Genomic DNA, 26,108 nt, shown 5'->3' on the forward strand with positions numbered 1-26,108 from the left:
ACACAACAGTGACAGACCTATTAGTCTCCTTTAGTCAGGAGATATAGTGAGATTAATAAAAAACTGTTTAGATTGCATGCTTTCAAAAAGTAAGATCCCATTTTCATGTCATCTCTTTGCAACTTCAGTGTTTCCCTTTTATCAATTTATGTATTTCCTTATTGGAGGAAATGTTAAACTTAAACGTTGGAAAGAAAACTGTCTTCTTAAAGAAAACATAGCATTAAAGTGACCATAGATTAATTTTAACTTTAAAGCATATTCAGACCCATACTGGATCTGACTGTGTGCTCCAATTTCCATGTTGGGCTTTGACCCTGAGGTTGAGCTGCACAAATGCCAAACATAGCAGAAATCACAAATATGTCTGCCTTCAGATATCACCATAAGCCAGAGGGACAACATGCATCCTGTTGGTACCAAAAGTGAAGGATAGGGCATGTACTAAATGCACAGAGCAGTAAAAATTTCCTTTTTTGTCGCCAGTCAACATCCAACCTTTTAGCTGATTGATAACTTGTTTGCAAGATCAACTGCATCCAGATGTAATAATAGCTGGCTGAAGGAAGGCATTTAATTACCTACTGTTGAAGAATCAGACATACAGTACTTCTATCAGAAAGTCAGTTTCCCCCAAGCGCATGTGAACGGGGTAAAGACAGTAGTCTAGTGAAATATCCTAATCAATCTATGACTTCAGTTAGACGTAACTGTGCATGTCAACATACTGAGTAGGTACACCCCTCTTTAACACCATCTGTGTAAAGGTGTTAAAATTCGTAGTACACAGATTTCACACAGTTTAATGACATAAAATCAGGACAACATCAGAAACAGATGTGGTCATGCAAAGAGTATAAGCATGCTAATATTGTCTGGTTAAATTTGTCAGCAAGAGCAAGACAATGAGATGCTGCAAATTATATCAGTGTTGCTTTACTTTTGTTGTGATATCCTGATGTTGCATCAGACAAGATTGATCCCATTTTCAAGAGTCTCATCTTGCAGAGAGGCATAAATTAAGACTTTTGAATTCAGCATCCAGATGCTGTTATTTTTTCAACTTCGATTCAGCCCGTTAAGTCTTCAAAAAATCTGTTTGCAATTAGCTTTGTGTTTTCTGACTCGAAGAAAGAAATACATTAGTCAAGATTTAACCTGGAGACAGAGAAGTACCAAAAATGGAGACAGAGAGACAAGAGCTATACAGGTCAAACTGAATGCTGCAAGTTGGTTTTTGTTGGAAAAATCCTGGGTACTGGTTTTTAGCTAAAGGTTGATCAGATAGTAAACCCTAAAGTAGGTGAAAGTGGCAGGGAAATTAATGAAGTTGTAGTTCCTTTAAATGTGTTTCACCAGCAAAAACACTTATGATCATAGAGCCAAATTTCTGCAAAGATCAAACAAAATTACATCCTGTATTGACACACATCTAGCACATCTAAGTTCAGAAACGGTCTTAAAGCATATTGTTGCCAAAAGTGGTTTTGATTTTGCAGTTCTCTGAACCTTTTATGTAAAATATGGGGAAACACTGAATTTGATTAGCTAGCTGTGGATGTGTTCTTGTCTGTGTTCTTGTCTTTGAATTTGTTTTTATCTCATTTATGAAGGAAAAGGTTGAAGGTTAACCATAGAATACAAATGATCACTAAGCCTTTGCTGTAGTGCATGCAGCTTAATTGGTATGCCTTTTGAAGCTTTTTTTATGTTAAAGACAGACATATCTAAAGTACTAAAGTACCAGTTTTTTTTCATTAAACCAGTTTCATTTAGACATTTCTGGGATTTGTGTGGTCATACAAAAAAGATCTCAATTTAATGAAGGATTTTCAATCAAGCATTAAAAAAAAGTCAGAAATTCTTGAGAGCTTGGATTGCTTTAAGATTTTGAAGCAAATCATTCATCACTGTTGAATTAAAGGACTTCGGATCATTGAAATCACAACCAATGAGTCTGTGTTCTTGTAGAGTGTGAGTGTCTTTGAATTTGTTAATGTGAGTGATGTCGGTGTGTGTGTGCTAGGATGCTGCTTCAGTAAACGTGACTCACAGCAGACACTTGGACAAAGAAAGCTTTGCAATGGGTAACGGTCTGAATATGAACAAAACAACTGCTCAGCTTTTTAACCCCCTCCCACACACACACATACTGACCAAGGTGTATGTCTTGGCTGTGTCACTGCTCTGAAACTGCATTTCCTCGCTTGCTTTCATCTTCTTCTGAAGCATGTAAGAGATGTCCATCCAGTGAATGAGTCACAGAGACTTGGAGAAATAACTTAAAAGTACAAAAAGAGAAAAGGCAGATAGAGAGGCCTTCAATAAAAGACAGCCAAGGCCCATTACATCAGTACATAAGCCATATATTACTATAGTTACCTATATAGGTTGCTATATTCTCATCATACTGTACATTAATGACACAGGATATAGATCAGTGTTCCTGAGCTGATAGAGCAGTTCTTTTCCTCCACATTTATGTAATGTCTTGTATTGTAGTTTTCAAGTTATTTAAAGACTGAAGATTGAGCAGTTTAAATCAGTGCTTAAAAGATTTCTTTTGACCTTATACAGCTACATTCACACACACAAAACTCCTTAAAATTGCCTTACATTTTCAGGATGAGCTGTGTTCGTGAATGCAAAACGCCAATTGTTTCACACCTACTTTACCCAGAAAATCTCCTGCCAGCCCCCTAGTTGATTTTCCCACATGAAATTGGGTTGAGCTAAGGTGAGAGCACAGCAGGAAATGTTCTGGAAAATTCTCTCAAAGCAGACACAACAGAGTGATGATGTCTATCTCTGACTGATGTGAAAGTTGATAAATCAATTTAACCAAAACAAGGGCTTCTTAATAGTATTGAAATGTTTTAAATGCAAGGCTATAAGGACTTAAATATTGTAGCTGTTTTTTTCCATTTTCATTCAACTATGCTGTTGATTTGTTTTTCTGCTGTTTTTAAAATGTTATATCAATGTCATCAGTATTTGTCAACTGTTTTCAATTAATTTAACACTGAATGGTCACAGTCAGCATCTTTTTAAAACTTGAATTGCTTTAAAACTTATTCAGACCCACTGACAGATGTAAAGGGTGACCAACTGCACTGATTTATTAAAAAAAAAGAGATAATGAAAAATGGGGGTACAAGATTTTGGACTGTCATCAGCCTTAGATTTAATTTTTTTCACACATTGGCCTTTAACAATAAAGTGATTATGGACATGTCAATGTATCAATTAGAATTGAAGAATGTTATTTGTATCCTGAAGTGGCCTTTAAAGTCCCTGTAAAGTGAAATCCAAACTGTGTGTCTGAACACACTACATATATTGGAAAGAGGTTCCTGTAACATGAGAAAACACTGAGATCTACATGTGACTGAATTTTTTATTTATTCTGTTATAAAGTTGTTCAGCTCTTTGCTGGCATCACCAGTGTTGATGGGGGATTACCCCCCACCATCACTACAATGACCTCAAATCACAGAGCAGTTCATCTCAGTACGGTCTGTTGTTAGCTGAGGTCACTGCCTTCATTGAAAGCTAACAGCCAGCTACATGCTGTGTTTTTGTTCATTATGAGGTAAATGTTCCAAATCTATCTGTCACTGTGGCCCACAGGTCATTCAAAGTGTCATAACAGAGAGATTTGTCACAGAAAAAAGTACATTTAATTCCCAACTTTTGTCTCTACTCTGGCACAGAGCCAGGCAGCTGCGCTAAGATCAGAAGCATTTTTTTAGTTTGAGAGGATGTTTTTTTCTCGGGAGTAGGCATGGCTTCAGCACATTCAGCCAACATGCCCACACCATTCAGATTTCACTACCTAATTTTTCATGATTTTGAAGCTTAATTTCATAAACTTAGAGATGTTTTTCATGATTGAAATTTGGCCTGGTGGCTCATAACACAGTGGCCTGTCATACGACAAACCTAAACATAATTTTCTATCACATTACAGGGACTTTAAATGTATGTTGTCTCACTTTATAGTTTTACCTGCAGAGAAAAACTTGTAAATAGCTCCTTCTAGATTGTGGTATATATTCACTCTTAGGCTTACATAAAAAATCAGAACCTCTGTTGTCAGCTACTATAAGATGTCATAGTGAGATCTTTTTCTTATAGTCTAGTCTCAAAATGCTCCAATAAGCCTTAATTTGCATACAGTAACAAATATTACAGGTATTTTATTTTATTTTCCCAAATTTTTATCTTACAATCATAACATATCAATCAATATCAATCAATCGTACATATCTCTAACTGCATCACTAATGAACTGAATAGGAAATGAAGATGCAATAGGGTCTTTAAAAGTGAAGGTTTTACTGCAGGTATTATAAGGTGTTGAATTTAACGTCAGACTTTATGTATATACCCTGCATAGACTGGTTGCGATTTCACCTGATGAGACAGCTTCACTACATCCTGGTATGAAATGCCCCCTATTTGTTGATACCATGAATCGTTGAAACTACACATAGCATTAAAACAATGGCAAGTATTAAGATTGGAGTGTGCAGGTTATTAAGAACTAAAAAATAACTGAGCTCAATTCCAGTGATACATGAAACCTTTTACTGACCGTTCTAAACGTGGATGAGTACTGCAAATCTAACATTTACTAACCCTGACTTACTTCTGTGCCATCTCCACCACCATCATCATCATCATAACGATTAATGCTATTTTCAGGAACAAATGAGGGGAAAGAAGCATTAAAGACTCAGATGAAGGTTGAGATTTATGTCTCGTCTTGACATATTTTCTCTGCTGATCTTTGTCAAAATGTGTGCCACATTGAGATGACGTTAGTGGTATGTGAAGATAATTTAACCCCTTTTCTCCAAACTAATGTCCTCTTTGTCTCTGCCTTCCTGTGTCTCACCTTTTCTTTCTTTCGCCCCCTCTCCTGTGTCCCTGACTCACCCCCTTCCTCTCACCTTCTCCTCTCCTTGACCTACCTGTTTTTATTACCCTTCCTTTTCTCCTCCCTGCCCCTAACTATCTGTCTTCATGTGCGACTGGGTATTTGACTCTTTAACAGTGGGCAGCAGGCAGACCACCGCTCCAGCCTCTGTCACTGCAGCTGCAGCAGCAGTGGCTGCAGCCGCTGGCACCACAGCAGGGCTGGTGGAACAAGGTAGTGTGGTGGCTCATCAAGGGCATGCCACCCCTCTCCCCCACCCTCTCCCTTCCTGTCTTTTACCTTCAGTCTTTGTTCCTCTTCTTTTTCTATCCCTTCTCTTTCATTTTCTCTACTTGTCCACTCCTTATGTGCTAAGCATGGGAGCTCAGAGCATGATAGCTGGCATCATTTACATCTACTGCTCATTACGTGAAGCATTAGCTTTGCTTCTATCCAACTTTTTTGCAGTTTTTATGTAAACTTTTGCATAATCACAATACATGCAGTGATCTATTTTATTTTTATTGACTGTTTCAGGCAAATAGCATTTTGGATGTTGAAAACATTTGCAGGAAATGCTTAAATTGTGTCAAGTGTCAAGCATTTGGAAGGATTTTGCTGTTCAGCTGTTATTGGTCAAATATTTTACGATAGTTAAGAAATGTGTTCAATACAAGTGGATGTCAAACCACAGTCCTTCATTTTTTATCACAAGGTAAAGCTATAATTAAACCTACCTGATAGCTTCAAGGTTTTCTATTTTTATAATTGTTGTTTTCTAGCAAATTTCTCCCATTTAAAGCAAATCAGAAGTTTTATATTTGGAGATGTTTTAGTGAATATTTGTGCTCCTATTTACCCTTTAATGTTTTTCTGCATTATGAATAAAGGACTTGGTTGGAAGCCCAGCTACTGCTGTCATGTTCCATCCCAGTACATCTGTCACCTCCTGCGTGAAATCTGATTGGTTGGCTTTAATGCCCATCACTTCTCTATCGTTTCCACTGACCTGTATTCAGATATCATCTTCATCTCGGGATGTGGGCATAGAGCATGGCCCTGACCCTTTATAGATGCTATCCTGTCTCTGTTTTTCTCTTTTTATTCTTCCTTTTTCCCACCAGTTCATCAGTCACATCACTTCATTTTTACTCCATTTCTTTCCTACATTCTGTTCATCTCTAACTCTCTGGTCACTTTTCTACAAATTCAACAGCATCACTCCCTCTTTTTCCTTACATCTCCATAACTTTGACCTCACTCTCCTCTTTTCTTCTTTCTTCTTTTCTCTGTTTGACAATGACTCTGGAAAGTTTACCCCTGTCACTTTAAGGATGGAACTGCCCAAGAGCTGTCGGTGAATGCTGCATGGGGCACAGGACTGGTGCATGCGCTGCAATGGGGGTGGGGGCAGGGTTGGTGCAGGGTTGGTGCATGGTGAACACTGTGGAAGATGCAAGGCTGGGCTGGTTCTTGTGAAATAAAGACTTCTGAAGTTCTTGCTTTTCTGTTTTTGAATTGGTTGCAATAAGGATGTAACTCATTACAGACAGTAGTATAGAAATTCTATGTTGATATACAGTACTGAGCAAAAGTCACTAGCCTTTTTGTTTGTACTGAATTTAATGACCCTTTTCATAATATATACAGAAATGTGCAGAACTTTTAGGCATATTTGGGCCAAAAATTGAGGCTGAAATAAGCAGAGATGTGGCGAGTAAGCTGCCACCATCAAGTGGAAAGAAAGGATTGGCACAATCCTGGTCATGCTCTGGATGTCTTTAGTAAATCTACAGCTTTAGGGCAGAGTAAGAGGTGGATGTGTATGGAATGAGATTTGTGTCAAAAAGATTCAAACAAAACTTTTTCAGTATCAAACAAAAATTAACATTTGAGAGCAAAAAAATGTGATCCAAGCAAAAAAATCTTCACATCAAGAGAACAAATTTCAAATAGCAACCAAATTATTAGTCTTTGAATTTTGAACATCTATTTATTTGTTTACAGTTCCTGTTTTTCTCTCAGTGATCAGACTTTTGCTTTGCTTCTCAGTTTGGCGTTTGTGCTGCCTGATCCTTTGTTTGCGTTTCTTGAGATTTGGTCTCAGTTCTGACACAAATGTCACGTGTGGGCGGGTTTTTTTGGGGCGCATCCCTATTGGCCAGCGAGTTTTTGAGCGATGGCTCAGTCACTCCAGATGCTCTGGAAGTTGTTGTTCAGCTGACATCTGTGAAATGTAAGGAAACCAGCAGACTATTGTTTTACATCAGTTTGGCTGAATCATTGATGCTTTATTAAATCTAACTATTGATTAAACAGGTTTATTTGTCAGTGCAGTAGTAGATGTTGTATTGTTTCGTACACATACGTCTTTTATCGATTTTTCCAGCCACTTTAGGTGTCGTCTTCACTTTGTATGTAAACTATACCTACGTCATCAACTCGCCTAGTAGCTCAGCGTCTCTCAGGAGACAGGGGTTCGTGTCCCCGCCATTTTATAATTATTGGTGTCTGTATGGTTTCTTTTTTTTAATGATTTTCTGGAGGTGGGGTGTGTCAAAGAGTGTCAGTCACTCTTAAACACAAGTGCTGTTTTGCACAATAAAGAAGAAACAAGAAACAATGGATGTATCAAGAGGAAAACAATATGGACCTTCTCTCCTTCAGACAGAACTAAAGGTATGCATGTGATGACATAAATATAATAAATGTATGCATTAGTTCCCCAGAGGGAGAAAGAGTAGGAACTGTTAGATGATGCTATGATATAGCGCAAGTTCTGACATGCTGGTCTTGTTGATTCGAGGTTGTGGGGCATCTTGGATGTGTTTTTAAGTACGTCATGGTACAAGACTGTTTGTCGTTCCCAATGTGCAAAATCAGGTTCAAGGGTTGAGAATGAGTTCTGACGTTGCTATCCATAATCTGCCTAGCTGAATTCATGAAGTTTGAGCCGGCCTTAAGCATGACCTGGAGTATGGTCCAGGCAGGGAGTAGGGTTCCCATGAGCCACTGGACATGCTGTGGATGCCCCAAGGGCCCAAAAACTGCCAGCAGTCTCTGGGCATATTACCAGATGTGAAAAGGCCCAGACAAAAGAAGTGCCGTCAAGCTTGACCATGGCTGCCAAGCAACATGTGTGTCTAGACATGTGTTAAGATTGACTCCTGCCAACCTCTCTCTCCTCTCCAGCCCCAGGTTGTGGCACATCAGGCCCCATATTAAATCCTTTGAGCCCTACATGCCGAAAACTTATGCACCTGCTTGTATATTTACACACAATTTGAAAACAACGGCTTTCACAGAAAAAGGTCAGCACTTCGTGTGACTTCCCTTTATTCTTAGCACAACTTAAGCTCTTTTAGGGGGACAGTCTTTTAGATATCCTAAGTAATCCTTTTATATTTACCAGACTTCTTTATTATTTCAGCGCATCAAAGAGATTGTCCGTACATTTTTGCAATTTTGTAAAATTTCTTTCTTTGTTTATATGATCCCAAACTAACAATCCACTGAACTGTCAGTGTATTTAACCAGCCGTTTTTCTTGACAGAAATGTCACTGTATTAGCAGTCTACTTAGGATCACTGCCATGCTTGAAAACAAAAGCACTCCCATTTCCAGTCTTTTGCACAGTACTGCATCTGTGTATGTATACTACCACAGAATCAAGGCACTTGTTTGGGCATGTATGGAATTTTGAAATGTGGACACTGAATCCCAGTTGTAAAATAAATGTGTGATAAAAGATGAAAGAAGACACATTTTAGAGATGGTTTGATTGCAAGTAGAATGGATGATTAGACAAAAAAAAACAAGGCAGGTATAAAGAAGCATCAGCTCAGGTTAGAATATGTAAAATAGAACAAAAATCATCTAAGATATGCTTTAAGCACAGAGACTGGAGGAAAACGAGAGAAACTAGAGGGAAATGAAAGAAGAAGGAGGGTGTCCTATTCTTCTGTGAGTTTAGTTTAAAGCTTAACTGGACTCAAACTCACACCAGGTACAAATTCAAAAAACCAAACATGTTTAGTTATTTTCTATTTTGAAGCTTGCATCTACACAACCGGGCCATTGGCTATCAGGCTAATGAAGAAGGGAGCTACATAAGTCATAGGACTCTTAACGTGCTCTGCTTTTTTCTGAAGCACTGTTTTAGGCATATATGAGAAAGTATTTGCCAATATATGAATGAGAGCATGTTAGAGGTACAGTGCCTATAAAATGTATGTACCCCCTTGGATGTTTACCACTTTTATTTATTTGATAAATCAATAATAGTCATTAGAATTTGGCTTCTTTGAGAAAAAAAACAAACAAACTAATGTCAAAGTGAAAACAAATTTCTACAAAGTAATGTCAATTGAATAAAAACATGTAAAGCAGAATAAGTGATTGCATAAATATTCACCCCTTTTAAAGTGACTGATCTAATTCAGCAGAGGTTCAGCCAACTAGTGCTAGTAGTCTCATAATTAGTGAAATGGAAACTGCCTGACTGCAGTGAATGTGTCTGAAGTGACTGTAGTATAACGACACCTGTGTGTGAAAGGCCCAGTCACTGGTTAGTCAGTATTCATGGCTACCATTACATCATGAAGTCAAAAGATCACCCTGAGGCAACTCAATGAAAAGATTATTTAAAAGAATAAGTCAGAGGATGGACAAAAAAAATCCAAGGCTCTGAACATCCCCTGGAGTTCAGTTAAATCCATCATCAAGAAATGGAAGGAATGGTAAATGTGTAGATCTGCTTAGATCAGGCTGTCCTCACAAACTGAGTGACCGTGCAAAAGAGAGACTAATGAGAGAGGCCACCAAGACACCTATGACTACTCTGAAGGAGTTACAAGCTTCAGCACCTGAGATGGGAGAGACTCTGCATACAACTGTTGAATATTTACTGAATATTTATGCAGTCACTTATTTTACATTAAATATTTTTAGTTCATTGACATTACTTTGTAGAAATCTCTTTTCACTTTGACATAATTTTCTATCTTTATATGTAAAAAATTTTTGTAAAAAAGCCAAATTATATTGACCGTGATTGATTGATAAAATTGATTCATAAAATTGATCAAAGAGTAAAACATCCAAAGATATCAATACGTTTAATAGACACTGTAAACTCCTCTCTGACACATTTAAATCCAGTATTCAATTACCTTCAGCTGTAACTCAGTCAGCCAATGCCTGAGAAAAATATCAAGCCTACTACACCTCTGGTTGTCTTCACATATCTTCTCAGCTTTTCTAAATGTTTTGCTGTTGTATAATATAAAGTGGTAACAACTAATAGAGGAATCTAATGCCTTTAATCCAGGTGTTGGATGAAGTATTAAGAATTCTTTCAGAAAGAGGTGTTTGAGATTTTTTTTGTGTGTATGTTTTCAGCACCCAAGATTTGTAAACATATTCACAGGAAATCTACAAAATGTTGACGTTAAGTGTTAAAATGTTAGCTTTCTTTACTGGTTGTGTAGAAATCAACCCCAAGGAAAAAGGACAAATGGCTTCACATGACAGGCTAGTGTTGAGTCACGGAGCAGAAGTAGTGGTTGTGTCCTTGTTTCTGTGGACCACTGGGATTCCTCAGTCCTCTCTGCGTTCCTCATGCCTTCACGAGGCTCCAGTCAAATATTTATAGTGGGCTGTCTCCCCCTATCAGCCTCATTCTGCCTAACTGGTATTACCGGAAGCCTTGCTCTAACTTGTGTGTTTATACACATAAACACAATCATTCATTATGTATAACACTCATACAGTCGTATCAAATCATAGACTTCACCCTGTCCTCGTGTGGAAGTATCTGAAACGTATCCTGAAATGTTTCCTAGCCTTAAACGTGTTACGAAAAAAGGTTCTTCAGAAACTCTTGTAATCAACGTCAGTCCCTCTAGTTGCTCTTTTCAACTCTTTTAGGCTAATTTCAGATAGTTTGATTTTTGCCTATCTTTATTGTAACCTCGCCCATCCTTACATTTCTTTCACAGTGGTGCATCTTGCGTGATTTAAAGCTGGAATTTATAGCAGTGATTTTGTTTTTAATCTCTTCCTCCTCTCTCTTCTTGCTTCATGTGTAATTTGTGGCAAGGTAAGGAGCGCCACTTGCTTCTCCGCCTCCGGTTTGAATTTAACCACCTTTAATTTTTCAGGTTTCCACAGAGATTTCCACTTCGTTACTGGAAGTTAAGCCATTTTTAGCAACCCTTCACTTTGGATTTTGTAGACGATCCAGTTCTCTGCCCTGACAGAATAATGATGTTGAGGAGGAAAGCACATAGAAATAGCCTTATCGCTGCCATTCTTCCTCTTCTTCCTCCTTATCTCTGCTCCCATTTCATGTTCTCTCCTTTTCTGCCAAGCCATTAGAGAATACGACAGAATGAACTTGACATTATTCTGACCCCATTTTTTTCTCCTCAGTAACATCCAGCCTTTGGAAAGGGGAGGAACAGCACAACAAACCATGAACATTCATGCCACTATCACTTGCTCCTTTTCTGACTGCTTTATATGCAAACCTGACATATGATTAGAAGTTAAAGAAAAGAAGCAGAAATATTAAAAAAGCTTGACAAAGGTTTCATTTTTAGCGCCTTTTTCTCCCCTTGATTACTGACTTATTTTACCAGTTTAAGCTGTCTTACTTTGATGGTTTGCACTCCAGAACTTTGATCCTGCTTTATTATGATTGGCTTTCTGTATCCCCTCAGAAACCCTCGCTCAATAGAAGTCTGCGTAGAATTGAGGCTGCTGTTGTGAATTAGATGTTATTAGCTGGAGGCGTGTTTGAAACTGAAAATAAAAAAGTCAGAGAGAAACTGTGTCTCATGTTCAGAAAGCAGAAAAATAGAGAGAGTGAAGAAGAAAAAAGAAAGAATAAAATCCTAGACGGCCAGAAATAGTGTTTTATGTAATGTGGCTGGCTGCTGATGTGATTGCATCTGATTGGACTTGCACTCAGCCCTTCAAAAAGTCCCAGTGAGGATGGCGTCTAGGGAGTGAAATAAAGGAGGAGCCTGGGACTTTAACTGTCAGGTTTTAGGGACCTGCATTTCCAGAATATATTTCCTGTAAATTATTTATTGTTGTGTTTAGGTACTTAAATCGGTGAAATAACAGGCTTAACACAAAAAGATATGTGTCCTGTGCTCCTGCTTTGCCTGCTCAGGGCTCAACTAGCATGATTACTGAATCAATAAGTAGAGGAATTATTTATCTGTTATGTTCAAAAACAGTATCATTTTGTTGAAATAGCACAATGAGTAATGGATTACAGGGCTTTTTTAGGCAAATGTACAGTTTATTGTTATTGGAATGATATTTCTTGCAGTGTGACCTAAATAAGAAAATTCCATTTGTACTTTTTTGATTTTTTTTAAATTAAACTTTTAAGCACAACTATAAAATCAAACCATTGAGTGCTTATTAAAATAGACCACCTTTCAGTCTGCTTCCATTGTACTGAATTAAAGCTGTAATACCCTTGCAATAGATGCTGGTGACTAGGATTGGGTGGTATACATTTTTTTCAATACCACTAAACCTTCCCGTCATTTTCTCATTTAGACCAAGCACCTGCTGGTGTGCACAGCATGCAAGCATATTGTGCAACGCACCTCTACAGGCATCTTTGATCCTTTTATAAAATGCTTCACACCTTAAAAAAACTCCTGCTAAACTGAGTCTCATCAGGACAGAGAAACAACTGCAGTACCGAGTTCTGTCCAGCTGCAAGTTCACCTAGCAGGAAGCCTTTAAACAGTTACAGACCACCTTAGTGCTTAAATAACCAACAAGTATTGATATACTTCATTTACACATCATATTAAAAGGCTTTGACATAAGTTTAAATGCTTATGAACATTTTTGATGTTTTTAATTGTGCCTGATGTTAATGCTGCAGCACCCAGCACATTTGGTTATTAATTTAAGACAATTTTTGAACACGGATTTACCCACAGAGAGAGAAATTAAAGGGTTTTTAAACTCACATTGCCATGGGCCACTTAACTGCGAACAGTACAGGTTTTAAAGTTCGTCTTTAAAGAAGAACATTGCTTAGTGCTGCATAAAGAGCAGTGCCATGCAGTAACACACAAATGCATACCGTGCCCTTTCTTTGTAGGATGCACGATGTTTGATTTTACAAATGAATATTAGCCAATGCCAATATTGATAACGATATTTAAATGTAGTTTAAGGCCCTAAAGGTGCAGAGTTTAAAATTGTTAATATTAGCAACATTGACAGTCAGCTATTGAATATTATGTTAAAGTACTCTACAGTTGATCAGCTGCAGATTGAGCATAGAAATCTCAGATTCAGAAACATCCAGATGGAGCAGAGCCAGGTTGTGTGAATTGTGTGAATATTGAAAGGTTGAGAATGATTCATTTTCTTGCACTTTCTTTTAATGTCAATTGAAATGTTCCAGTGAACACAGGATGAAATGGCTGTTTGATTATATTATGAAATAGGAGCTTTATTTGAGGTTATCTCTAGTATTTGTTTCTACTGAAATTTATGCTTTTATTGATAAAAATGGAGTGAGTCTGTTTAGTCTGAGTATATTATTCAGTAAAGGTCAATCAGATCACTTAGTTGGCTAACTGCAGAGCAGATTACTGTTGTGCTAAGAAAGACATATTGCTTATGCTTACAATATAAAGCTTTTACCTTGCCCATTCATAGTTTGACAGATAAATCTCGTAATAGCTACAGTACACATATCAATTTAATATCAAGACATCAATCAAGACTATTTATAAAACAAAAAAAAATGCTATTTGATCTTATTTTGAAACCCAGTTAAATAAAAATTTTAAAAACTCCCAGGGTATGCACTATTGATCATTTGTGTTTCCAAATGGCTGCTTCATGGCTCAGAATGTGCTAACAACACAGATGGCAGGGTTTGGCTCCACTTTTTAACCACTTTTCTTCCTCACTAGGTCATACTTGTGCATTAAAAAAAAAAAAAGGGCATATAGCGTTAGTCGGACCTCCAATTTGCACATAAAGCAACCTTGCTGCAATCCGCCGGAGCACATCACTCCCTCTCTAGTCTATCAGAGCATTTCCACAGCCGGCGCTCCAGACCGGCAGTGGCGCATGCCTGGTGTGCCACTGCGCTCCGCTTCATTCGAGATACGCTGCAGGTCTATTTTCAGCGCTGGCCGTTGCCAAACCATGTCAATACCTATCGATCAGAAAGCAAAAAAAAGGAAGTCACAAGCGTAGAATATCTGGTTCTTTCAAAATACAACACAGTGCATGGACTCCCGGTCACAAAATCATCACTAAATCAACATTACGTCTCATCCTGCTGTGAGAGCAAAGGGTCACTGGGAGGTCATTGGGTCACAGAGCTACAACGGTGTAATTTGAAGAGGAAAAGTTAACTTTTAAGGACATTTAGCCAAACAATTTAACATAAAACCCCAGATCTTTCAAGCTAATTAACCTTTTAACTTCCTGATATACTCACCCAATGGTGGTAACAATAACATTATGGACTTATACCGGAAAGGATGATAAATTAACCTCAAAAGGTAAAATAGTCAACTGATGACATACTAGTCCTGATTGAACTCGCAATTCTCCCGTGATCTCTGACAGCTGATCAGGGCTGTGTGCCACAGCGCAGCGCTCTAGACTCACTTCCAGCTGATAAGGTCGCTCGCCTTCGGTTGAAGCAAACCCGCGGGGCTTCAGTGTGTGGCGCAGTCGTCCTATGTGGAAATTGGGGGTTACTGTTACCGTTGAGTGCTGGTTTGATTGGAAACAATCCCCAGTAAGAACAAGTGATAGGCGAAGGAGGGCAGATCAACTCACATGTCCGTCTCTTAACAATCCTTGAAGATCAAGTGCTTAACTAGCATATACTCCTCTGTCTACATCTGCATAGACACACCCAGCTACATCATGGGGTGTCTGACTCATATCTTTGGTCCCTCGCAGGTGAATGGGTATCAATCCAATGTAGTAGGACCACCTTGCTATCCTTGTCTTAGTGCTGCATTCATGAAGAATACCCCACAGATCATCTTCCGTTGTCTGCACACTTCTTCCACTGTTGTAAAGGATTATGGGTTTTATGTCTCACAGAGTATCGTGTCTGCCGTATCACTCTTCCTCTTCAAACCTCCCTCCCTCATTATCCTTCATTAGAGAGAAGACTGAACACTAATCCTCTTAAAGACCCCCCCTAGAGTTCTTTAAGGCAGGGCCCATTGTTGAGTTAGAACAGCAGCCATCTTTGTTTTCACTTCCTCCAGGCCATGTTGGGACTTTTGAAAGAAATAGTGGAGAGGCAAAAAAACATAGTATTAAGTATTAAAAAATAAAGTATTGGCTCTGGAACCGGGCTGTACCTTGTTTAATCTATAAAACCGCCTACTTCTCTTGAATGCTCCTTTCTGGATCGTGTAGTGATTTTCAATTACTCCACAGATCTTGTGATTGCATAATGACCTTAATACACACAAGATTCTTTATTCATTGCAGAGAGAGGGTTATTTTTAGAAGGTGTCTTGGCTGCACAGAATAACTTGAAGGAAAATTACGAGAAAGACGATACACACCAGTGCCCATATTTTCTATCGTAATTCACACCAACTGCATTGATCTTGTTTTGGAGGTTTTTAACAGGTTGTTGTAGGAGGCCATAAATTGAGGCAGCTTAAAGGGGCATTATTACCAGTGTCAGCCTATTTATATACATTAAAACGATCTTAGTTTTACGCAAATGCTGCTTTTTAGGAGAATAAAAGGATCAAGGTGGTAAATATTATTGAAATAAAAACACCTTAATAGTTAGACACACACAGTGCATATGAAAGTATTCACCCCCTTGAATGTTTTACCCTTTAATTGATTTTATAAATCAGTCATGGTCAATATAATTTGGCTTTTTCAACACAAAAAATACAAAAAAAACTCAACAGATTTCTACAAAGTAATGTAAATTGAAAAAAAAATACATAATGTAAAATAATGGACTGCATAGATAATCACTCTCTTAAAAACAATTGACCTAATTCAACAGAGGTCCAGCCAGTTGTTGCTAGTAGTCTCACAATTAGTGAAATGAGAAACACCTGAGTGCAGTGAATGTGTCTCAAGTGATTTTGATACAAAGACGTCTGTGTCTGTAAGGACCAGTCACTGGTTAGTCAGTATTCATGGCTACCATTACACCATGAAGTCAAAAGATCACCTTGAGGCAACTCAATGAAAAGATTATTTAAAAGAATAAGTCAGGGGATGGACAAAAAAAATCCAAGGCTCTGAACATCCCCTGGAGTTCAGTTAAATCCATTATCAAGAAATGGAAGGAATATGGCACGTGTTAATCTGCCTAGATCAGGCCGCCCTCACAAACTGAGTGATTGTGCAAGAAGGAGAATATGAGAGAGGCCACCAAAACATGACTACTATGAAGGAGTTAGAAGCTTCAGCGCCTGAGATCGGAGAGACTCTGCATACAACAAGTTGTCCAGGTTCATTACCAGTCAAAGCTTTACGGGAGAGTGGCAAAGAGAAAGCTACTGTTGAAGAAAACTCAAATGCAACCTTGACTAGAGTTTGCCAAAAGGCATGTGATAGACTCCATGGTCAAGTGGTAGAATGTTTTTTGGTCTGATGAGGCCAAAACGGTGCTTTGTGGCCATCAGACAAGACGCTATGTTTGGTGGATACCAAACACTGCACATCACCACACACACAGTCCCCGCTGTAAAGCATGGTGAAGGCAGCATGATGGACAGTCTCATTCAGTCTGCTACTACGTCATGGGAGAAATTGTACTTACCAGGGAAAACAATGACCTGAGGCATGCAGCAAAAGCTACACACAAATGGTTTAAAGACAAAAAGGTGAATGTTCTGGAGTGGCCGAGTCAAAGCCTAGACCAGTCCAATAGAGAGTTTGTGGCTGGACTTTTTAGTCAAAAAAGCCAAATTGTGTTGGCCATGCTGGATTTTTAAAATCAATTAAAGGGTAAAACATTCAAGGGGGTGAAAACTTTTATCAACACTGTACTGTACCTAACATAAAGTCAAATCTGGAGGTAGCAAGGTTGTCTATAGCTGGAGTGGTCACAGTGCTGCATTTGTAGGATACAGTTTGTGTTTTATTGTCAAGGAGCTAAAACGCCCTTGCTCTTCCTGCCTAAGGCTACTGTACTTCACAGAGACGTTGCTTTTTTTAAAGATAATTTCACCACAAAGGTCACTACAGAGCTTTAGTATACAAAGTCAACTGGGTTTTATCTCTAAAATGTAGGTCAAAGATGTAGCAGGACTTTTGAATAGCTCAAACAAACTTCATTTTTACTTTCTCTTACTAATATATTCCCCTGTGTTTGTCATTGCAGCAGCGAAGACCTTGCTCAACAAAAAGGCAGATGTCAAGGTAAGAGTCATCACAACTCTGCCTCCTCTCTTCTCAACCTGTGAATTTTCAAAAGATTGAAACAGCCTCCCATGCTTTCTCTCTGCATTCCTCTGCTGCACTCTTTGCTTCTTTTCTTCAGCTCTTGCTCTCTTTTCTTTGGTGTTGTGTGTTTTTGTTTCTCACTTATTTTGTCTCACATTATGTTTGTCATAATGTCATTTGATGTGCAGTCATGGGTTGCATGTGGGATTAGGGTTTTGCTTTCACTCATTTATCCTTTTGTTGCTGAGATTTTGCTCTTTTGTTTAACCCACTGTTTGAAATTTATTTGCAGCTTTAAGAGGAAAAAAACTGCAGCTCCATCTGGATTTTTGTCTGAATATGTGTCTGTTTGTGCCTCGTGAGCATGTCCATGTTTCACCCTGTGTGTCGTCTTCCAGACCATAAGCAAATCTTTTTGAAAGCTGTCTTTATTTTGATTTGGCATTGATCAGCTTATTGCCACCTTTCCATCTCCATTATTATGTGCAACCATCTGTCAGTCTTCACCATTCATTTTTTCATCACTTTCTCCACCCTCTATTCCTCCTCCTCCTTTTTCAGTGCTTCCTCTTTCTGCTCACCCCATCTGGTCTTTAACCTCACATTCCTGCTCATCCTCTTTAATGAAGATCTCTCACCCCTCCCCATGCTCGCACGCACACACCCTGCAGTAACACATCCCACGCATAACATCCATGAATGCGCCTGTGTGCAGCGTGCATCAAGTGCAATAAAGCTGGGAACAAGGCGTACAGGCAAACGAATGCTCCCCGGCGTTGCATGTTATGTCAGACATTCACGTGGACGTACGATTGTGTTCGTGTATTTAAGTGTGACTGTGTGCGTGTGAATACGTCATATTTGTTTCTTAACAAAAAATGAGAATGAAAGCATGAACGGGGGGTGTGAGCGTGCCAGCACATTGAGTGCGTGTAAGCGTGGGTGTCCACATGTGTGGTTAGTTTATGTACATGTGCAGCATTGTGTGTGTAAAAGTGAGCGTGTGCGTGCGTAGCTCCCCTCCTTTCTCTCCTTGCTCAATCGGTTCAGCAGGGAATGTGACTCCAGCTCCAGGAATAGCTGCCAGTCTGGACCCTGGAAACTCAGACGACAGAAATAGACGTTTACTTCCACTGCGGCGCACTCATTGCCTAGCAACAGGCTCCCCACACACTTGCCCCAAACCATTTCTAAAGGCGTCTTCTTCGTTTTCTGCTGTCCCTGATTTCCTCCTCCCCTCCCTTAGCTCCCTTTTCTCCTCTGTTGCTTCCCTCTACTTGTCCTTTTATTCCTCACAGCGACTCAGATCTCTGCTGGCTTCTGGCTCCTCCTCTTTTCCTTCTTCCTTCTCCTTCTGGTTCTTCTGGCACCTGATGCTTTTCAGCTGGAGCACCTGCTCAGTGCAGGCGTGCAGTCTCTTGGCACTAACTACACTCTACATTCACCATGCTGCTGTCTTCTGCCCACTAAAGCCAGTCCATTCAACATTTCCTGCAGACTTGCAGTATTGATAAAATGGAACGTAGCTGTTCTTTGGTTTGTCAAAGTTCTACATGTTGCATTTACATAAGTCATTATTGAGTATGGATTAAACTAATAATCGGCTTTAAAACAATTCATTTAAGAGGGTATGCTAGCTCTTCAAAGTTTTTTCTAACTTAATCATCAGTTGAGATTATCCTGACTCTACTCAAATCTTGAGCTTTCCTTTTTGAGCTGTAAAAAGTACACCATGTAATACTGTAAACTCGATAAAGTATAATTAAACTAAGACAGATTACCCAGAGGTTTTTATGCACTCCACAACAGATTTATTTTAAACTGTATGAAACAGTTTATCAGTTAAATTCTGTTTTCTTGTGCTTTTCTGCAGGCACAAAGTGTGTAGAGTTCTATAGATGAGCTGTCACTACTTTGTTTGCAGTTGCCTCTGTTATTTAAAGCTAAAATGCTGCAGTGGTCTAGTCTTTCAACGTTTTTAACCATGATCCAAATTATCAATTGAGGTGTTTTCCTTTCTAAAACACACAAATAATAAATAGAGATAATAAATATAGAAATGACACTGGACACTAAATAAAGCAGTTTCATGATTAAAACCTGTAAGTAAACAAATTTTTTTTGGAGCTTTAAACATGTGTCTGTGTTGGTAACAAAAAAAACCCAGAACATCTGATTTCCAGATCCCATCCTTGCCTACAATTTCTTCAGTATTATGCAGAATCTTTAAACAATGATTATTAGACAACTATGAGACACATGTTCTTTAGGTAAAACATGGCACTTGTTGGCTGATCAGTGTTGATTTTGGAAGCTGTTTTATCTTTAGTTTTAGTCTTTAGATTAAATGCATTGTGGTTTTAGTTACTGTGCATTATAGTCATTTCTACCCTTCATGGGTTTAGTCTCGTTTTAGTCAATTAAATGTCCTCACATTCAAGTATTTACTTTTTGGCTGTCAAGATTAATCGAGTTAATCATGATTAATCATCATGAATTTTAAGAAGTGATAAAAGGGTGCAATTAATTGCATTTAAGTACAGACATTCTAGGATCAATCACGATTATATTAGCTAACTATTCTGCTTCTCACCCCCCAGGGTGCATAGAACACACTACCTTGATTGGTACCTGATTCAAGCAAGAGAGTAAATGCTGGGACCAAAAGTTAAGACTAATATGTGAGGATTTTTATGGACTAAAACTAGACTTTATTTTTTTTTAGTTGTGGTCGACTGGGTAGAAATGACTTAAATGTGACAAAAACTAAAAGGCATTTAATCTAACGACTAAGACTGAGACTAGAATTCTCTTTTCTCTTTCCTAAATCTGGTTCCAAATCATGTTAGTGGGTTCTATGCACCCTGTCAAACTTGGGGTCCCTGCTTTCTACAGCTGAGAGGTAGAAAAACTACACGTATGTTGCGTTGTGACAGATTTACCCACAGTGTAGAAATATCATGGATTCTGAATGTCTGACAAAAATTTAATTTCGTTTTAGTCTTGTTTTAGTCATCTTGATGAAAACTGAACTTACATTTTGTAAGAAGTAAAAGTTGTATTAACCAGCCAAATCAGATTCCTTTTACATATTGTTGTTTTACAGGAATGCCACATGTAAAACTTTACAGATGCTGAGCCAGTTGAGTGTGAATTTTAAGATTGGTGTGAGCTGTTTGAAAAATTTTAAGTTTTGCATTTTTTTGTCTTGCCATTCATCAATGCCTCCAATCTTGCTTCTTTTTTTCCCCTATTTTTTGGTGTGCTGAAAGAAGAAAGTGGGTCAGTTGTCAATTGTATACCCCCTCTTTGATCTATGTCATATTATTTTTTATGTTCTCCCTTTGAAGGCTTCCTCTGCCACACACTTTTTGAGCTCTTTTTGCTTTTGCCAACAACACCTGAAACTCTTTTTTTTCTATGAGGGAAGGCGACCCTTGCATTAGCCCAAGCAGGGCAAGGAATAAAAGCTGCATTGGCATCTGTGTGACGGGTTCTCTCTTGTGCTTTGTATCATCACATCCACTTTTGCGATTGGTTACTTTATTTTTTTTTCTTCTGTCATTCATCCATCTGTCCATAAATCCATCCATCCATCAATCGCCTGAGGACAGAAACGCAAGTCCAGCTCTACTGTCCAGTACATGGTGAGCATGCTATTTATGCATTTGTGTGTTACTTTTTTCCCTCTCTTTTTTCCTGGGTCTGTTTTTTCACTTTTCCTTACCTTGTCTATGGTAGACTGGAGGAGTCTAGTCTTCATTTAAGTCAAGATATGGGGAGCCATTCATGAAACATTTTTAATTAACAGTGCATAGTTGTTCTGCAGGTGTTTCTTTACAATAAAAGGTTGGACCAGGACCTTTTAGAAATATCAGAAATCGGGCAGTGAACATGGTAAGAGAAAACAAATAGCCATTTTACATTTCTCAGCATAGAAGAACCAGAGGACACACTGCAGCAGAAAAGATTACAGGCTGCGTTACAGTTTTTCTCTGAATGTGATCGTTAAAATTCCTTCCAGACCGGCCATACATCGCTGCCTCTTACTTGTTTTTCCTCCTGAAGCTAGCCATTGTGTCATCCCATTGACACTATTGATGCGTTTGAATCCCTTGTGGCAGCATTTTCAGAAAGCCTGGAACTTGTGTGACTTTTGGACACTTAAATGATTAAATCCACACCAGTAAACCTGGTATTGAACGTCTCTTTATCCGAATTACGATCATTTATTACCGCTAGCCCGAATGCTAACTGCCATATTTGTTTGGGTCTGTCAGCCAGTTGCAGGCCGTCCCATAATCACGTCATGCTGCCTGAGTAGAGCATGAGAGAGAGAGAGAAAGAGAGAGAAAGCCTGTGATGCAGCCCCCTATATTATTATTTTAATATTTAGGAGTAAAACTCAATAATCAGCAGAAAAACAACATTCAGGTCACAATGCTGTACATTATGACTTGATTTGTTTAGCCATGTTCTGAGTCAAATATAGGTCTAAAATAATTTTCTAGTCTGCACAGTCAGTTCAGAAAGTTCATGCGGGTATTGGATCAGTACTCAGTATTCGCCGACACCCATCACCGTGGTATCAGTATTGTATCGGGAAGGAAAAAATGGTATCAGAACATCCCTAATTTAATTCACAGTATTTTCCCCCTTTACCTGCAATGAGACACCTTCTTTTACCCATTTTCTCCACACTTTCATCATCCCTCTTCTGTATGTTTCTCTCCTTCCATTTTCTGTGCACCACTTTCTTTTCCCACATTGGAAACCCTCTCTGGAGACTTTTTACCCACTCTCTACATCTTTGCTGGAAGGAAATGTATTGAATTGGATCAGCTGTGAACATATATGACCTTCTTCTGGTCAGCACTGCACCATCATGCCATGAAGGATTTCCTCCCCACAGGCCTCATGAATCTTATGGTCAGACCCTATGTTGTTGATGCAAACAAGGTTTGGGTCTAACATCTTAACCCGTTACTCGTTACTTTGACAAATAAAAACATTTCTTGTTGCTCCACAGAGGCAGCAGAGTGATGGCTGATGGCGGCTTTGGTTGGTTTAGTGTGTGTGTGAGTCAGTTTGTTTGGGCACGGGTGTGTGAGTTCACTCTATGTTTGTGTGCAAAATGTCTACATGCCAGCTTACTGTCAGCTTACACCAGCTTTTATTTCCATGGCTATTTTCTGTATGCATTATGCTGTGTGTTTGTACTCCTTGCAGATGTATGAGCTCTCCTCTCCACTCCTTTTCTCTCCCCTATTTCCTCTACTCTGTTCTCCTTTCCTGAGTAGGCCCAGTGGCTTACCGAAGTCAAATTGTGTTCACTCATTCCTACACCCACCCATTCACATACACGCACACTTTTGTCCTTTTTATTAGGAGTTCACTATTTTGACGGATTCCACCAGAACTTTAAACAGTAATAACCTGCTTCTCATAGGTGATACTCGCAGATAACTTTATATTTGTCACCTTTATTAAGAACTTAACAGCCTGTAGTCAAGGCTGCCCATAAGGGGGGATAAAGGGGAGAGCTTCTGGGGCCCAGCCAGATGGGGGCCCATGGAGATGAGGAAAATCCTGCTCCACTGTAAAGTTAATCTGTGATAACCATACTTTGTATTTAACCTGAACAATAGCCACTCATATCTAAGCAACAAAATGAATCTTATTTTTTATGGTGTAGTAAAAAACAGCCTTTTTCAAAATGTAAAGCCTTTTCTTGAAATAGAATGACCTTTTTGTTTGTAATGTTAATGTGAATGGGCACACTGAGCTAAACCATTTGGAAAGTAACGTAAGACTTCATAGCAAAGATGTTATATGCACTAAAGTCAGGATGCCAGAGTAGAAGGAACTGAAATAACTTTAAGGGGAAAAATAATTAGGTTATAACAAAAAAGGAAAAAAGGGTCAAAGATGGCATAAATTGTTGGAAAAAAGAGGCTCAACTGTCAAAAAGATTAGTTTAAAAGTGGTTCAGAAAACTTCTTCTTCCCCTCATCAAACTTAATCATCCCCTGAGGGAAATTTGCTTTGCAGCCAGGCAAATATATGAAACAAAAGAAACATAATCACAAAAATTCAGACAAAACAACAATAGAAAGGAAGAACAGGGGCAAAAATTGGTTAAAATTGAAAGTGACAAAAATGAATTATGAGAGGAAAAAAATGGCAGAAAAAAATGTGAAAAGTGGTGAAAGAGTAGCAAAAATGTCAAAAGAAGCAACATTTTAAAAAAAAAAAGCAAACAGCAACAAGTAAAAAAAACCTAGAAATGGGCAAAATGGGTGGAAAATGGTGAAAAGCAGTTAAAATAGTAAAAAAAATAGATTGAAGGTGGAAAATTGTGGAGAAATTGGTGGAAACAGTGATGAAAATGGGTTTAAAAGTGGTAGAAATAAGTAACTTTGATTATAGAGCCCAATAATAGCTTGATACACTTTCAGCTCAAAACTGAGGTAAGAGTTAGCTAGAACAAATGCTAGCACCAGTGCTACTGATGGGACACATAAACATTAACATAATCAGTAGATCACAACTCTGGAGGGCCCGTTCACTGGGTTTTTTAGAGGCCCAGCTAATTCTATGGGCAGGCCTGCCTTTAGTTGATGAACAGTTGAGGTCAAGAAAAGTTTAGCTAAAGTGACCAAAGCTGTGATTTAATATTGGATTCTTTACTAAACCTTCCTTGCAGGATGCAGCTATGTTGTTTGTCTTTGAAGCTTTAAATAAACTTCAGCTTTGTTGAAAAAGTGTTTCTGTTTTGGTCTTCAAAATCATCACAGTCCACTCTGTAGAACAAAAGTTATAACGTTATTTCAGATTTACTTAAGCCTTTTTGCACATCAGACCAATAATTCAAAAGGTTGATTAGTTCCCTTTTTCTTTAATTTCTTAAAGCAATTTCAAACTGCACACCAATAAGGCCAGCAACATTGACATACCTTATTTATACTCTAAATCTTTACATTTAAAGGGGACATATTATGCAAAAATCACTTTCTCAGGTTTTTCTAACAAAAACATGTGCTCCTGACCTGTCCACAATCCCCTCAAATACCAGAAAAATCCTTTCCCTTCCCCTCTTTCTTTCTCCACCTTTTAGAAAATGTGTGCTAAAACAAGCCGTTCTCAGATTTTACCCACATGATATTACATAGGATGTAAGTGACCGCCCCCAGGCGCGGTGGCCCTCCCCGCCACGTGTTTTCAACAACAAACTTCCCAGGCATGTTTTGGGGACCTCTGAGAACAATATAGACTTGTCTTAAAAGGGTATAATATATGTCACCTTCAACAATAGTTGAATATTATTCTGCATCTGCTTGCAGAACATCATGACTTTAAGTATAAATTTCATTACAGGACATAATGATTGATACCTGCGATTTTTATGAAATAAAATAAGCTGATAAAGTAAGTTAAAAATAACATTCATTGCCAAGAGGCAGATATTTTGCACCATTTAATACCAGCACCAACAGACTGTGATAGAAATGACCAAATCATGTAATTAATCTTGTTCTCTTTCTTTAAGTCATCCAAAAAACAAGCAGAACAGGCTCCATTGTAAAGATATAAGTGTAAATGTCTAATAATAGCTGAGTTCTTTGAATAACTGACTTTGGTGATTCCCTTCAAAATGCACTTAACCCTATTCATCAGAATCAACACATTACATTACACATTATACATCATAGGTTTAGTACAGATATCAATCAGGCTGAACTGAACTAGAAAGCACGTACTGCTCTCCCTTGTGCAGGCATCAAAGTAGCGTTTGATCAGGGTTTACAAAGGCTATTCATCACAGCCAAATGACACAGAGGAAGTTAAGTGATGTAAAATCTGAATGAACTTAAGAGATAAGTGGTAACATAATAATGTAGTGTCAGTGTCATGTGACCTCTTATAGCTCCTGGCAGGAATACAGATGTCTTTTAATGAATGTTTCTCATTGGTAACTCTTAAACTCTTTCACTCCTAAGCAATTACACTTCACTATACATGTGGGAAGCCTATATAACAGATACATTTCATGTTTTTCTAACTTTGCTTGTTTGGACCTTAAATAAATCAGCACTTTGCTTGGTGTAATTTGACATTTTCCATTATAGACATTTTTTAAACTGAAAATGCAGTCTTTAATCCTTAAACTAATCTAACACCATACATTTTTGGGCTTTAAATGGATGGGGGGGTTGCAGCAATAAGGAAAGCTGTAACCTAGACAGCAATTTTAAGCCATGTCATTGTCAAAACTCTTTTTTTTTTTTTTTTTTTTTTTTTTTTATCTTTTCCAAATTTTCAAAGACTGATGCGTCAAAGTCTCTCGATCTTTGCCGAAACATCTGAAAGTTAACCAAAGCAATGTCAACAAACACCAAACTGAAACTTTTTTATTTAGTTCTCACTGGAACAGGAGCACTATGAACACAAACTTCCGTCCAATCACAAATATCTACATGCATGCACACACAGTCACAGTCCCACCTCTTGCTGTTGTTAACACTCTTGTTGTGTCTCCTCCCTTTCCTCTCCTCTCCTGCACAGCCCCAGACAAACAGCACCAAAAACAGCATAGTCACCAGCCCCAAAGGAAACATCCCTTCACCTGCTCTGGTATTTACCTCCTAACCTCCCCTTCACCTGTGTATCTGTGTGAGTCTTTCCCTTAAGACCCCTGCCTACCTTCCCCTTACCCCCCACTTCCCCTTTGTCTGTT

General features: G+C 38.5%; 1 protein-coding gene across 25 annotated transcripts in view; it reads left to right on the forward strand.

Moving 5' to 3' along the window:
• Positions 1 to 26,108, forward strand: part of camk2b1 (calcium/calmodulin-dependent protein kinase (CaM kinase) II beta 1) — a 128,488-nt gene that overhangs the window by 74,458 nt on the left and 27,922 nt on the right. For 6 of the 25 annotated variants that reach the window (XM_041787538.1, XM_041787551.1, XM_041787541.1 and 3 more), the window contains 4 exons: positions 5,060 to 5,155; positions 17,313 to 17,347; positions 20,986 to 21,018; positions 25,937 to 26,005. In XM_041787538.1, coding sequence (XP_041643472.1) covers positions 5,060 to 5,155; positions 17,313 to 17,347; positions 20,986 to 21,018; positions 25,937 to 26,005 — 233 coding nt within the window. Of the gene's footprint in view, positions 1 to 5,059; positions 5,156 to 17,309; positions 17,348 to 20,985; positions 21,019 to 25,936; positions 26,006 to 26,108 lie in introns of all 25 variants that reach the window. The other 19 variants (XM_041787542.1, XM_041787540.1, XM_041787552.1 and 16 more) reach the window with 7 other exon arrangements.

The sequence above is a fragment of the Cheilinus undulatus genome, linkage group 5 (assembly GCF_018320785.1).
Source record: "Cheilinus undulatus linkage group 5, ASM1832078v1, whole genome shotgun sequence".
In the NCBI taxonomy this organism is placed as follows: Eukaryota; Metazoa; Chordata; class Actinopteri; order Labriformes; family Labridae; genus Cheilinus; species Cheilinus undulatus.